Genomic DNA, 14,209 nt, shown 5'->3' on the forward strand with positions numbered 1-14,209 from the left:
CTTTGGTGGCATGATTAAATCTCAAATTGTAAAAACTATATACTTTCACTTACATTTTTACTCCTGAATTAGATTCTGTCCTGGCAAACTGACTAAGGTAAGTTAAACTTCGAAAATCAGGTGACATACAGAGATGGGTATAATGCATAAAGGAAACATTTTTCATTCATAAAAAGCCTGAATATAATTAGTTGATACTATTTGGTGGCATAACTGCCTGTTACACATTTGATACTATGTGAAAGTTTCAACATGATGCTTCCATAGAATACTTTCATACATACACCACACTTATAATTATTCCATAATGTGATCTGTAAAAATAAAACAGCCAGCACAGATCAAATTCTGTGGTTGCCACTTAAAGCTAACGTTGGCTATATGTAGCCTTTACTCATCTTCAAACTGAGTCAAAATGATTTAAACTTAGATTGTGGGCCACGTGACAAACTTCAGTGTAAATTGTGATATTTTCGATATCTCTCCCATATTTCTATGTAAATAATGGATGTAAATTGAACAAATACATTCCTACACAGGTTTTATCTAGCATAAGGTGGGAAGTAGAGTAAATTTTGTACTGAAGCTTTCAGCTTACCATATTTTTCAGAATATAAGATGCACCAGAATGTAAGACGTTCCAAGATGTTGAAGAAGCAAATTCAAAAAAAAGTTCTTGCACTCTGCACACCTCCCCAAAACGGCCCATTTTTCGTGAAAACTGGCCTGTTTTTTTAAAAAAGGGCATGCATAGCCTTTAGGAGGCTTATAGAGTGCTCCTGGGGGGGTGGGGGTGGGGGGCAAAACTGAGCAAAAAATAGCCCATTTTTTGCTCAGCCTCCTAAAGGCTATACATGGAGATTTTGGTGAAGGGGGCAGGGTTTCGGGAGGCAAAAAATGCTGTATTCAGTGTATAAAATGCACCCAGATTTTTTGAGGGAAAAAGGTGTCTTATACTCCAAAAAGTACAGTAGTAAGTGTTGCTATGTCACCTGTCTTGAAATAGGTGGTGTGTGCTCGCTTTATGAAGCCATCACTTGATCTAACAATCACAGATTTCTGTTCCTAAGCAGGACTATACGCCTACCACCAAAGTCTCTTTTTTAAGAAAGCAAGTAAAGAAAGTGGTAGGATTTCAGCTAAAAGGGTTTCTGGGTAACAAATATCTGGATCCCTTCTATTCTGGGTTCAGATTTGAGAATGAGATGGAAGCTGTATTTTTGAGATTTGGAGGGTATGGCATCCCACTTTTTCTTACTGGATCACCTAGCAGTCTGCTCTTAAATTATGATGTCCATTTGAGCTGCTTACAAGGGTTCGGGATTGGGGACAATGTGTTAGAGAGATTTTGCTCCTTAAATGGATAGTTCTAGTTGCTGGTGGGAGAGAAAAGTTCAAGCCCTTCACTATTTCTATTTTGGGGTTTTAAAAGTTTGGCACATTGAGTTTTCTCAATGTGCCATGAGTGAAAGGTATGATATTACAAATTAGTATCCCTGGGAAAGATAATCTGTCAGGTTTGAGTTGAGGCTCAACTCTATATCTCCACTCATGGCTTTACAGGTGTTGTAAAAATTTTGACTTTTGAGAAACTGACCAGCCCAGAAGAGGCTGAGGAGCCTGCTAAGAGGAATTCTTGCTAAGAGGAGTTCTTGTTTCTGCAAAGGCCTTCGGGTACCAGGACAATTCCATGCTTAGCTATGCACAGAGTAGCTCTTCCCTAAAGGAGGGCATGTACCATTTGAGGGGTCCTCCTGGAACAACAGGTACCAGTTGAGGCAGAAGAGCCTTCTTTGTCTTCCATTAATTTGCCAGTTGTACTGGATCAGGATGTGCTAACTATAATTGCTTGTGCCCTTGATATCTCCCAGTTGCATTGTTACAATTCACAACATGAATTTACTCTGCAAGACAACTTGGGAGCTGGAGCAGAATGCCATCCCTTGCTTTGCTCACTGGTAAAGAAGAATTACATAACTATTACCAGTGCTGGCTGACTTCTAGGTCTTATTTACTAGTTACCTATAAAGCTCTTTATTGATGAGAGCCATGCCAACTTCATGATTCCAGATGTCTATGCCATTATGTTCAGCCTGAGAAAGCATGCTAAGAGTTTTTCTTCTTACTAGGAAATCAGGGCTAGTAGAGCGATTTTTCTCTGGAGCAGCTGGCTACTGAATGGCACCTCATGAAGAAGTGCTTCCCAGAAGCCCTGGAGAAAACAAGGGTTAGGGTTGCTTCAATACTCTTTATTACTTTATTATGTATTTTTTCATAGTTGTAAACCATCTCAAATTGTGTTGAGGGGTGTGTGTGAGTGTGTGTGTGTGTGTGTTACAAAAACATCCTTGCTTAATTTCTCTAAGTGGAGCTAGGAACTTTGCTAAGCAAAATGGTTGTTAAGTGGGAATTCATATGATGCATAGCATATCCGAGACTCCTAGTCCGGATCTCCCTACATGATTGTAATGCTTTCGATGTGCAGCTCTCTTACAATCCCTTTCTTGCCAGTCAATCTCTCTGAAATGGGGGGTGCAGGGGGGGGAGACCGACCGCTCACAGGTCAGCCACAAAATAATATATACTGACTGTAATGGTGACCATGTGATTGAAGGACGTTGCCTCAGGAGGTTGTACTGGTCATAAATAGGCCGCAAGTTTTTCCAATACCACTATAACTTCAATGAATAGTTGGTAGGCAAACACTATGATTATATAAATAAAATACAAAACAATTTCTCAATGGTGGAAGGCGAAAAGTATAGTGGAAAAACAATGAAGGAAATTGAAGTTCTGCTTTTGATGTGTTCAAGTAATGGAATAAGAGAAATTTCTTTGAGACTGAATTTGTAAACAGTTCAATTTTTTAGAAGTCAGGCCTTACTGGGAAAAGTTCTTTCCCATTCTCTCCCACCCAACAAGTTGTGTTTGTAAATTTTCAGAAATGTATTTTTTCTAATATACAGGCTATATAAATACATATTTTGGCAACAAACTAGAATTAGATTGCTTATATAGTGATCACAGAATTATCTTTTTAAAAAAGCTCCAAGTATAAAAGTAAACAAGTGCTTTTTTATAGTAATAATTTTGGTTTTTTTTAACATACAATATAACCACAAAGACTTAATACAAATCCAACTTTGTTAAAATTCAAGACATACATCAACTGCTTTTCATTTTGCAGTGGTTTCTTTTTTTAAAAAAATGATCAATTCTAAAGTTTAATTATGCAGTGAAGTGACATTTTCAGAAATGATATTGGGGCATGCCAATATTTCAGTAACAAAAATCTTCTGGATTGGATTTCTTTTGAAATGGAACACTTGTGTTATTTACAATACAATGCTGGAAAGGTGGTTTTCTCCAAGTGAGGGTTTATTTTCTGTTTCTTCTCTCAACCTCAAGGAAATGTGAAAACTGTGAACTAAATTGCATTTTGTAGTACACAAACAAGTGACAATATTACAGTGCTGAATTGGTGCTGCTTTTCAGTAATATCCTTCGCAGATTCTACAATCCCTTAACAGATTTTTTTAAAATCAGTGCTTTAAAGTTTAATTTGTCCAAGCCAGAATGGAAAAAAAAGTGTTATTATCTTCATTTGTCTTTCCAATGCTTTAATTTAAAGAAAATATAAAATTGTCTTCTGTTGAAATCTGATCTTCTGTGCTTTTGCCTTTCTGGATTCTAAGGGTTGCGATATTTCTCTGCTGTCCTCTTTTGGACTAGTATCTCAGATGATTGACTGAAATAAAATAGCTTGTGAAGCAAGTGAGGTATAATCCAAAGCAAATGCGAGTTAAACTAGTAGGATACAGGTTCTTGACAACAGTAGTCTCCAGAAGATAACTGCATCATTTTGGATTGCATAAAAATGCAAATATCCTATTTACCTTAGCATTAAAGTTCATCCAGTCTTCCAGGCTAAGATTATGATTCAGTCTGAAATCATACATACTTTATTAAGTCTGTACAAGAATTCAAGTTCCGGCCAGTTTATGTCCTCACTGAGGTCTAGCAGTTGTAGGAAATTACCCCTCCCAGCCTTCCCAAAGATGCCCTCTGTGAAATAGAAATAAAAGACATATCATTAGTTCATTGTCATTGTAACTGATGGGACTATGAAACACAAGTTTAATTTTGTCAAGGTCACACGAGGAAAAGAATGTGGACCACAGAGGGGCTACATGTGGAACCTTCTGCAAAAATAAAGATCATCATCTCCCTTGGCAACTGAATTTTTAGAAGGAATTTGACATCTATATTAAGAGCTGTGGTGGCTCAGTGGTTAAAATTAGGTATTGTAGGCTAACTGCCCACAACAAGGAGTTCGATCCTGAGCGGTTCAAGGTTTATTCAAGCTTTTCATCCTTCAGAGGTTGGTAAAATGAGGACCTAGATTGTTGGGGGCAATGTGCTGACTTATATATTGTATGTATATCATAGAGCAATAATTTTTGAGGGAGGTAGGAAAAGGAAGGAAGGAAGGAAAGGAAAGGAAAGGAAAGGAAAGAAAAGAAGATCACAGTTGCATGAGGTTCTCATTTAATGATCTGGAATGATTTACTTAACTACAATAACCAGGGTCTGCTAGAATTGCTGTTGCTAAAATGTGTGCTCAATAATATTCTGCTTTACAATTGCATAGTAAGGTAATGGAAATTCCAATGCCAATTACCTTGATTAACTAGGGACTACCTGTAGCTGTAATCTGATATTTAAGATTGGACTCAAGTTTGAGCTCCAGCTTTTGCTTTAGATTAGCACAGCCAGAAGGCAACTGATACATTTGCCTAATGTGCTCTACACAGGTAAGTTCTTGACTTATGACCATGAGTCCCAAATTTCTGTTCCTAAGCAAGGAAGCTCTTAAGTGAGTTTTGCCCAATTTTATGACCTAAAATTAGCCATAACTGTTAAGCGAATCACTATGGTTAAATGACTCATGTGATCATTGAGCAAATCTATCTTCCCCCGTGGACTTTGCTTTTTGGAAGTCGGCTGGGAATGTTACAAATGGTGATCATATGATCCTGGGACATGCAACTATCAAATACATGCCATTTGCTAAGCATCTAAATTTTGATCTAGAGAGTGTGGGATTGCTGCAAAAAAAATTAGTTATAAGTAATTTTTTTCTGTGCCACTATAACTTTGAAAGTCACGAAATGAATGATTATAAGTCAGAACTACTACTATATAGGCAGCCTAAGGCAACATTCCACTCTGATTAACAGGCAGAGAATTCAGGAAAAAAAGATCCTCTTCTAAATATTGGACCTCCATGACACAGTAATTCAGCTTCGAAGGTTCCATCATATTAGTATTGAACCCTAATCTCTAGTCTTTTGCTAGAGACTCCAAATAGTAGATGAGGTCCATCATTCTGTCAACCTTCCATCTGTGAAGATGGACTAAAAATAGGATATATGAAGTTGTAAATATGTACTATGTGCAAGAAAGAAATAAAAATAAAAGAACAAGACACAAAAACTAATGATTTACAAGAATAAACTCCAACTTACAGGGACTTGGAAGATGAAGATTTTTTCATTTCTGGCCATTTTCGACGTTGAAACTGCCTAATTTTTGAGACACAATAGAACAGAAAAATTAGTCACACACCTTATCAAAGAAAAGAAAGAAAGAAAAAAGAAAAGAAAGAAAAAAGAAAAAGAAAAAAGAAAAATAAATTTAAAAAATCATTTTTGGTAGGCAATAAAATATTGAATATTTCTAACATTAAAGCACCAAAAGAAATCCAATATTTTGCTCTCTTACCAAAAGCTAATTCTAACTGTCTATGAATTATTTCAGTATTTAGTGTAGATTTACTTCTGCAGGTGGGGAAACTTATTATTTGTAGTACCTGTATTGTTCATAGCTTCCATCTTTAAGACCTAAATGAAGAAAATAATACTAATTAACAAGAGGTTATGGAAGCACAGACAAAAAAAGCATATTGTAAAAGTAAAATAGGCTATCAAAAGTTTGTTTTCAAGACAGTGGCACTTTCCAAAGTTTGAGAAAACAAAACCACACCAGCTGCATATAGAATGAGGCAGCTCAATGCCGAATTTAAGAATATACACATTCAATTTACATTCCCATAATAACTTCAAAGCTGGTTCACATTTATTATGCCCCTACTGCAGTTTGATACAGAGGCAATGTGATGGAATACTGAATTTAAATAAAGTCATTGAGTTAAGCTATTCTCTTCACTTTTTGTACTGCTATCCACAAAGCTACATATAGTTAATAACTAATATTTTATCACTTGAAACAAAGTTCTCAATGTCTGCATTCTTATTTATCTTACCAGTGTAAGACCTATGATAGATTCTAGAATTTATTTATAGATTCATATCACACCTTTCTTAATTAGAATTAACAAAGACACTTCCCGTAACATTTATATGAAGTTTAAGTATGTGATTAAAACCTATCCCTGATTTAGATTTCCTGTTTAAACTACTTAAAGGTATATTACAAGTGACTTAAAATAGTTATCATTCAAATTGTTTAAGCATACTCCTCTTACCAAAGTGAAATAAAAACTGAACTTACCAAGTTCCATGTTTCGGGTCCTTGGGTTGCATTGTTTATGGCCTTTGCAACTTCTCAGTTCCATGAGTTGCACATGCAGTTGGTTGAGAACATCTCTATGCAGTGTGTTTACTGCATTAATTAGCTGCACATAGACACAATTTTTAAATTATAGCAGGTTTTAATGAGCAGAAAAGAGATTACATTGCTTTTTTTTCAGTGTAGTTTAATTTTTTAAAAAAATGAGTTGCAGGAATAATAAAGGGGAAGACTCTAGCATTCAGCTCTGGAAAACATGCCACCGTTTTGTGCACAGGAAAAAAAAAAAGACAAATGAATCGATGCGAAAGGTTTACAGGGAATCTCCCTATCTAGCCAATCAATGTGCTTTTTTCATAAAAGAGACCCAGTGGATGTTTAAATAAATGCAGTTCAGACCAGTCTGTTACAGAGCATATGAGTTGTAACATTCAACCACCCACCCCCAACTTCCACCTCTGATAGAAGTCTGATAGAAAACGATTAGAAGAAGTCTGCATGACAGAATGAAACAGTTCCCTATGAATGATATGGAACATCTGGTGAGGTTGCCCTGTGTTCTAAAAACACCCTAGAGAAATCATGTCCACTTCTGCTTTTTTCTGGATAGAAGAGGTGGTGGGAGAGGGAAAGGTGGGCCCCGGTCAATATGCTGGGAAGTGGGGGTGGGGTGATCACTTCCTCCCTGAAACTGGATACAGGCACTTGCATTCGTAATGCTCAGATGTAGATTCCAATATTAGGCTTCTACTGTCCTTTTCTTTTTCTGCAGAGATGAGGTTTTGGTGGAGAAAAAGGAAGTAGTGATGAAGGCAACTGTAGAACTGAACTTCATCCTCACCTCATGCTAATATTATAAGCTTTAATTTATAACATTGTCACAGGCCCTTTTGACATGTACCCAAGTTAGTGGCTCCAAAACAAGAAAGCCAAATCTGGTCCCTAGTCATTTGACTAGGGACCTGGTCACATACTAGGGACCAGTGTGCGCTCAAAGGCTAATACTGCCTTCTACTCCATTCTTTCTTACTTCCTACTGCTCCTCCAACTATTACCCTTGTGAATCCTATTGCTGGAGAACCTCTCCACTCAGCTTTTTTTAGCCAACCGTTGCTGGGCTGGCTAGGAAGAGGCCTCAAAGGGATGGCAAAAGTAGGTGTTGGCCATTTTATAGGCAGTCTATCATCTCACAAACATCAATGCAAACTAACTACAAGTTCAGCATGGAGAATAAATTGTGGGACCTACAATCTGAAGACATCAAGAAAGCATGAGATACAGAAAGGTTGATATATATGAAAAGGCTTCCTGCAGCCAACACTGGTGGATTATATCTGATCCACTGCAAAATGTAGTGTGCCAATTGATATTATTGTAATGAAAACTGATAAATCCAGGGCAGACTCAGGTTTTTTTTTGTTTTTGTATGGGTCATATAAAGTTGATCATATGCAAACGTTGAACCTTTGGGATTTTTTTTAATTACCTGGTAAGGGTCGGTGTTCAGGTCAAAGTACTCAAGGAAACCAGTAGCAAATTCACAGAACAGAAAGTTGTGTGTCTCATTGATTGTCCTCATACACCAGTATGTGTTGTTGTTTGCACTGGTACAGGCACAGAAAGGACCCACTACAAATAAAATGTTAACATTTGACAACAGTTGTAAAGTACTTCCTAAATAATTTTAAATGCTTTGCATGCATGGAGATATATCTTACATGTCCACAAGGGGGCAGTCTGCCAGTGCTGGTTGTCATGTGTGAAGCATGTCAGGCCTGGCATGCTACATGTGTCATTATTCTTGATTCTTTTGAGCAGCTTCCTGAGTTTCTTCTTTCGCCTCTGTTCTCGGAGGAGCCATAGCTTATCCTTCTCCTGAAAGGTTTTCCTGAACACAAAGATCAAGAATTCATAATAACTCACAAATTGCCTCATAGATAAAACCAGCTGCTTTATAGACCCAGAAGTCTGGCAGTCGAAATAGGCTATCAAGGACAATCTGAGAAGGGATTCATCTCCCATCTCATTCAGTTTTTAAATAACAGCAAAGTTAATTTTGGAACGCTAACTTCGCCGTCTTATTTTTTTGGTATCGAGTGAGTTTTGAATTCTAGTAAGTGCCTGGACTATTCCTTGTAGTTTTCTTGGCAGGGTATTTTTTGGAAGTGATTTGCCACTGCCTGATTCTTAGGGCTGAGAGACAGAGACTGGCCCAAGGCCACCTGCTGGCTTTGTGCTTAAGGTGGGACTAGAACTCACAATCTTCTGGTTTCTAGTCAGATGCCTTAATTGTATACCAAATTGGGCTCTTTACTTTATTTACTCCTCTTTGTTTGTTTGTCCTGTTGGTCATCTGGCCATTATTATGCTTATATGTGTGTAAAATAGCCTCCCAGTCAATAATCCAAAATCCTTGAGGTAAAACTCTACTGAACTAATAAATGTATCGCCATGAAGAGAACTTTTCAAACAAACACCATGCATAAACAACACTCATCCCCAATCTGATAGATTATGCATTGCTACATTAGTCTGGCTATATTTCCTTAAAAAATACTTCTCAAATCCTTTTTTTTAAAAGTCTGTGTGTAATAGAGTTATAGAGTCATATAAAGTCCAAGTCCCTGCAGAACTCTCCATGAAAACATACATGACAAGTGGCTGTTTATTCCCTGCTTGTCTTGAAGATGTCCTATATGAGGAATCCACCACTTTTGTTTGATACATTAAGTATTTAAAAGTCAGAACTGAAGAAGATTCCTGGATGAGAAGCGAAACATCTTCAAGAAAAAACAAAGTTCAGTTGCCTTGTGAACAACTGTGTCTTGAATGGCTGAGAATCTCCATAAACATTATTAAAGCTTAGCCTCCATGTTCCTCTCTATGCTATGCTCGGTAACACAATCATACAGTTTCTTTTTATTTCTGCATTGCAGAACGATATAAAGATAAGGCACTTTTTCTGAATGCTTAAGTGGTTCAGTTCAAAATTATATTACCTCATTCAGCACAATACTGTCTTCTTAAAATCTGATTTTGTAGATGAAAGAAGTGAGCTAGTTAGTCTGAAAGTCTCAGTATGTGCATGGCCAAAGGAGCACAGTTCTCTATAAGGATCCCAAGTAACCTTAGCAGATTGCATTCATAATTTTCTCAGACGTCTTGATTAGCAAGACAGAAATACTAAACTGGAACTACTTCACAACTGTTGTCCGTTTAAGGTGACTCTGCACTTACTTGAAAGGATGGAGATCGGATCCTTTGTGCCTCAGTTTGCCTTTGTGTTTTGATTGGAAGCTGAAAAACAAATTTCCCAGTTCTACAATTATCTAAAATACCATTCTTTATTTTATTTTCTTCTATATTTTTATATTTGTGCTCCTCCACTCTGAAGTTAGGAGCAGTTTATAAAATGGAGAAAATGAGGATAATAATATAAAACACAGACCTATAATTGGAGACATGATCGGTACCTTTAACCTTTGTTTTATTTTGCTAGAAGTTACTTGGCTTTGTTTCCATGCAATAAAGGGAAAATACACAACAAACTCTAAAACAAAGAGAATCTCTATATTGCAGTTTAAGAGTTTCTTGTAACTGATGGAAAGATTAGGAGGTTGAAAGATGGTATCACTATGTACGCTTAATAATATCATTGGCATTAAAATGGAACATTGAAATATTGAATAACCAAAACAAATATGTATATCAATACTAGGATTATTTAAGTTTGATTAATGTAACATTTTATTATTATTATTATTAGTGTTGTTTGTATCATAATGAATTATACCCAGAAGCCACACTGTTAATATATTGATATTGATGTATATATATATTTTAAAAGAGTTCCTTGTAGTAACTGTGTCATTGAAAGAGGAGGAGGAGGTAGGCAAGCAAGCTAACTAGATTCTACTTTTCTACTTTGAAGGACCACTTTTTATGTAGGGATTTATTGGTTTTAAAGTAAAGAAATATGACATGGACATTGACATGAAAGAGAAGCTGGATAATATGTTGCTTTCATGCTCTGGCTGGCAGGCTGAATCTCAACATGGTCAAATGGAAGGGCTTCACTGTCCAGATCAGAGGTGGGTTTGGCCCGGTTCAGCCGAGTAGGTAGTAACTCGGCCACCCATGCACCCGAACTGGTTCTATTGTCAGCGGTGCCATTTTGATTTTTGATTCTGTACATGTGCAGAAATGTATTTTTTTCCCTTTTGTAATCTTCTGCGCATGCACAGAACTTTTTGCTGTAAATGCACATGCCTGCGGAGCAAATTTTTTTTGCACTGAATCGGCAATAATGCCAGTAGCAACCCACCCCTGGTCCAGATCATGCTGTATTTTCTACTATGACCTTTATTAGAGGTAGAGACTGTTACAAATATCAGGGTCTCACTAAAACTTACAAGCACTGAAATGCAATATGTGGAGTTGGAAAGAAGGCAGATACAAAGTCTGAGTGTGAGGATACAACGGTTGAAACAATTGGACCAAACATTTATTGAAAACCAGGAGGTGGGTTTGATGCCATGCTTGATAGATGACTTTGGATAAATAGTAGCACTAATTGGGCCTAAAACATAGATTGATATTCTTTCTTTTCTCACTGGCAGGAGCAGCTCCTACCATGAATTGAAAGAGCAGCCCAGGATGCTAAGTGTGGTGAAAGAGGGAACATAATAATTCCAGAAGTCACTAAGGAAACATCCCTGATAAGAGAAATACTCTGAGAGCAGAAGCAACGCCTCATGCTTTCCGCTTGAAAACTTATCACTATAATTTATTTTTCCAGAGTATCTGGCAGTGGAAGGACAAATATCACATATTTTATGCTTCTTTTGTCCAGGCTTTTTCCATGCATGGAACAGGAAGCTTTGGAGGGATGTGCAAATAGTCAGCTCTGAGCTTGGAAATTATTTTCAGATTTGGTGTGAACCTATTCACTCTTTAAAAATCTGCAACATTTCCTGCTTATTTAGTAGTTTCACAGTGGCAGAAAAAAACCAAATCTGAGTATAGAAGGTTTTCAGCAGGAGAAGGCAACAAGTCCCACAAGCTTCTTCAAGGGACCACTGAGCAATACATCCCAGCACCCAACTGAGATTTGAAGTGACTTCCCCACTTCAGAGGTGAATACTGTAGTTCCTGAGTTTAGACAATGACTGGAAAGCCCTGGCCACAAGAGCATGTTGATTGAAGGGGATTTTGGCCAACTCTGTGCTAAACATTTGCTCTCTACTTACCCTAATTAGAAACAGACAAGGGCTGCAAAATGCCAGTTTGAATTCAGCTTGACAGCAGGGAATTGGCTTTTAAAATTTCTTTCAAAGGAGTGGAGAATTTGGAATAAATTCTCATGGGTGGTGTTCTTGTATTTATTTACGTAAGTGTTTGCATATCATGTTTTTCCTAGTACTATAGTCTCTACAGCAGGCAACCAGTTAGTTCCCTGGTTTTACATCACTGAGTTACCAAAGGATGTGATCATAAGAATCCCCATTCAGAGGTTTTTTTCCCCAGTGGAAAATCTAAGTAACCAGGGAGGCTTCAAAGTCACTGAAAGATGTAATACATATCAGTAGTCGGTATTTCCAGCTCTTCCCATATTGAATTTCGGTTTCAAGATAATTTAAAAAGCACTAGGTATAAATTCCAGGGGCCTGTGTATTCCAAAGAGGTTGAAGATCTTTAATTTCTACTTTCCAAGGTTAGAAAATTTCAAACTTGGAAAGAACTCCCAAAAGAGAGTTGGCTGTTAGCCGTGTCAAGGTAAGAGGAACTGGCCTGAAATGTTATTTTTGTTTTTCATAATAGTATAACCTTTGTTGTCATTGTACAAAATAAATACAATGAAATTGATTTTTAGAAGAAGGGTGTGATGAGGCGCAAATGTTTCTTGGTTTTCTTTTCTGCCCTGCAGGAGTGGACACTGGGATTATCAAGGTATTGGAATATCTGACTTTAATAAGAGGATGGCTGTGTTTGCTAAATGGTCTTGTGCCTTACATACCTCTGCCTAAATTCATAGCCACTTCCTGCTTATTGCAGTTTCTGACGCCAAAGAGAAAGTACCTTATCTTGTTACAATCACATTCGTCCGGTCGCTTCTTCTTTAGATGACCTCTGACCTCTCGAAGGTTTTTAATTTTGTTTTGTAGAGTTTCAATCTAGTAATAAAAAATGAGAACAAAGGGATGGATGCAAAATTGATTTTATTTGGTTTCTATCATTCAACTTGTCTAGATACTAGGCGTTAAATTCCTTTCTTCAAAACCTCTCTGTATCCCAATTATTCTATTTTAACATGGGGTTTTTTTTTTGAAAAGCGGGTTTATGCTAAAAAATTTAGCCAGAAATACAGATCATTACTACAATTATCATGTGTCGCGTTAGCCACACAGTTCACTGGTAGAAATTTGGAATAAGCAGCAAGGACATTTTCTAGCAAGGAACATAACATTTGACATTTGGGGGAAGAATAACTAACTGCTGTAATCATAGCAGAGGTGAAAGAAAAAAAAATATCCACCACTTTTCTTTATTTACAAGAAAACCTTGGCAGGCAATGAGATGGAGCCAAGGCAGGGCAATTTATACTAGCACATACAAGTAAACTGATTTTTTTGTGTGGAATGAATCTGGTTTTTTCCAGACTATAAGATGACTCATTTTTTGATTTATTATTTTTTTAAAGTTAGGAGTTATGTTAATTGATCAACAAGTAATTGAAATGTATCATGTATCAGGAGAATTCAATGATCTATGGCAGGGGTGTCCAAACTTGGGAACTTTAAGACTTGTGGACTTCAACTCTCAGAATTCTAGGAGTTAAAGTCCAGAAGTCTTAAAGTTCCCAAGTTTGGACACCCCAGATCTATGGGAAAATTAATTAAAAAATATCTGGTGTGCATTTCTGTCAATCTCTTAATTGTCAAAGACAAAGACCTCTTGTAGGTACTGTATGTTTACATGTGCACTTTGAGGGCAAGAGGGAAATAGGAAAAACAGGCCAGTTATCAGTCTTTAACATACTGTTAATGCATAATTTTATGCCCACTTATTCTGAAACTTCTTATTCACATGCTTTCTGTGTTGCCCTTTTAGTGCATTATGTAATTAAGAATATTAAATTAGCTTCAACAATGCCCTTTTATTTTCAGAAGGATTTGGGACTGAGCAGAGGCCTCCACAAACAGAAATACTTTTCATGTCCTCTGGCTTCCTCTACCCCTAAAATCATATCCAGAGGATTTAGACTCTTTAGGGCAGGGGTGTCCAAACTTGGCAACTTTAAGACTTGTGGACTTCAACTCCCAGAATTCTGGGAGTTGAAGTCCACAAGTCTTAAAGTTGCCAAGTTTGGACACCTCTGCTTTAGGGCAATGCAGAATGTGGCAAAAGGAAGAACTGATGATTATGGCTTCATTAAGGAAAACTGTGTTAAGAAGATGTTGACTTTTGTTTGAAGTTCTTCCAGGAATAAAAGGGAACCATTATATGCAGCCTGGTTTGGTCAGCGTAAATTGCCTGAATCACAGGCTGCTAAATCGATCATCAAAAAGCAGCTCTATTCTAAGACGTTCTCATTTCAAAGAGGATCCAGACATCAGCC

At 37.1% G+C, this 14,209-nt stretch overlaps 1 protein-coding gene across 3 annotated transcripts in view; it reads right to left on the minus strand.

Moving 5' to 3' along the window:
* Positions 1-3,055: 3,055 nt before the first annotated feature.
* Positions 3,056-14,209, minus strand: part of SULF2 (sulfatase 2) — a 182,351-nt gene continuing 171,197 nt past the window's right edge. For all 3 annotated transcript variants that reach the window (XM_081947016.1, XM_081947014.1, XM_081947015.1), the window contains exons 14-21: positions 12,670-12,764; positions 9,829-9,888; positions 8,310-8,479; positions 8,078-8,220; positions 6,574-6,697; positions 5,873-5,903; positions 5,529-5,585; positions 3,056-4,065 (exon numbers count right to left, since the gene is read on the minus strand). In XM_081947016.1, the coding sequence (XP_081803142.1) occupies positions 4,035-4,065; positions 5,529-5,585; positions 5,873-5,903; positions 6,574-6,697; positions 8,078-8,220; positions 8,310-8,479; positions 9,829-9,888; positions 12,670-12,764 (711 nt within the window). In that variant the 3' untranslated portion in view covers positions 3,056-4,034. The remainder of the gene's footprint in view (positions 4,066-5,528; positions 5,586-5,872; positions 5,904-6,573; positions 6,698-8,077; positions 8,221-8,309; positions 8,480-9,828; positions 9,889-12,669; positions 12,765-14,209) is intronic.

Source organism: Natrix helvetica (genome assembly GCF_964273705.1).
Source record: "Natrix helvetica genome assembly, chromosome: 3".
NCBI classification, from domain to species: domain Eukaryota; kingdom Metazoa; phylum Chordata; class Lepidosauria; order Squamata; family Natricidae; genus Natrix; species Natrix helvetica.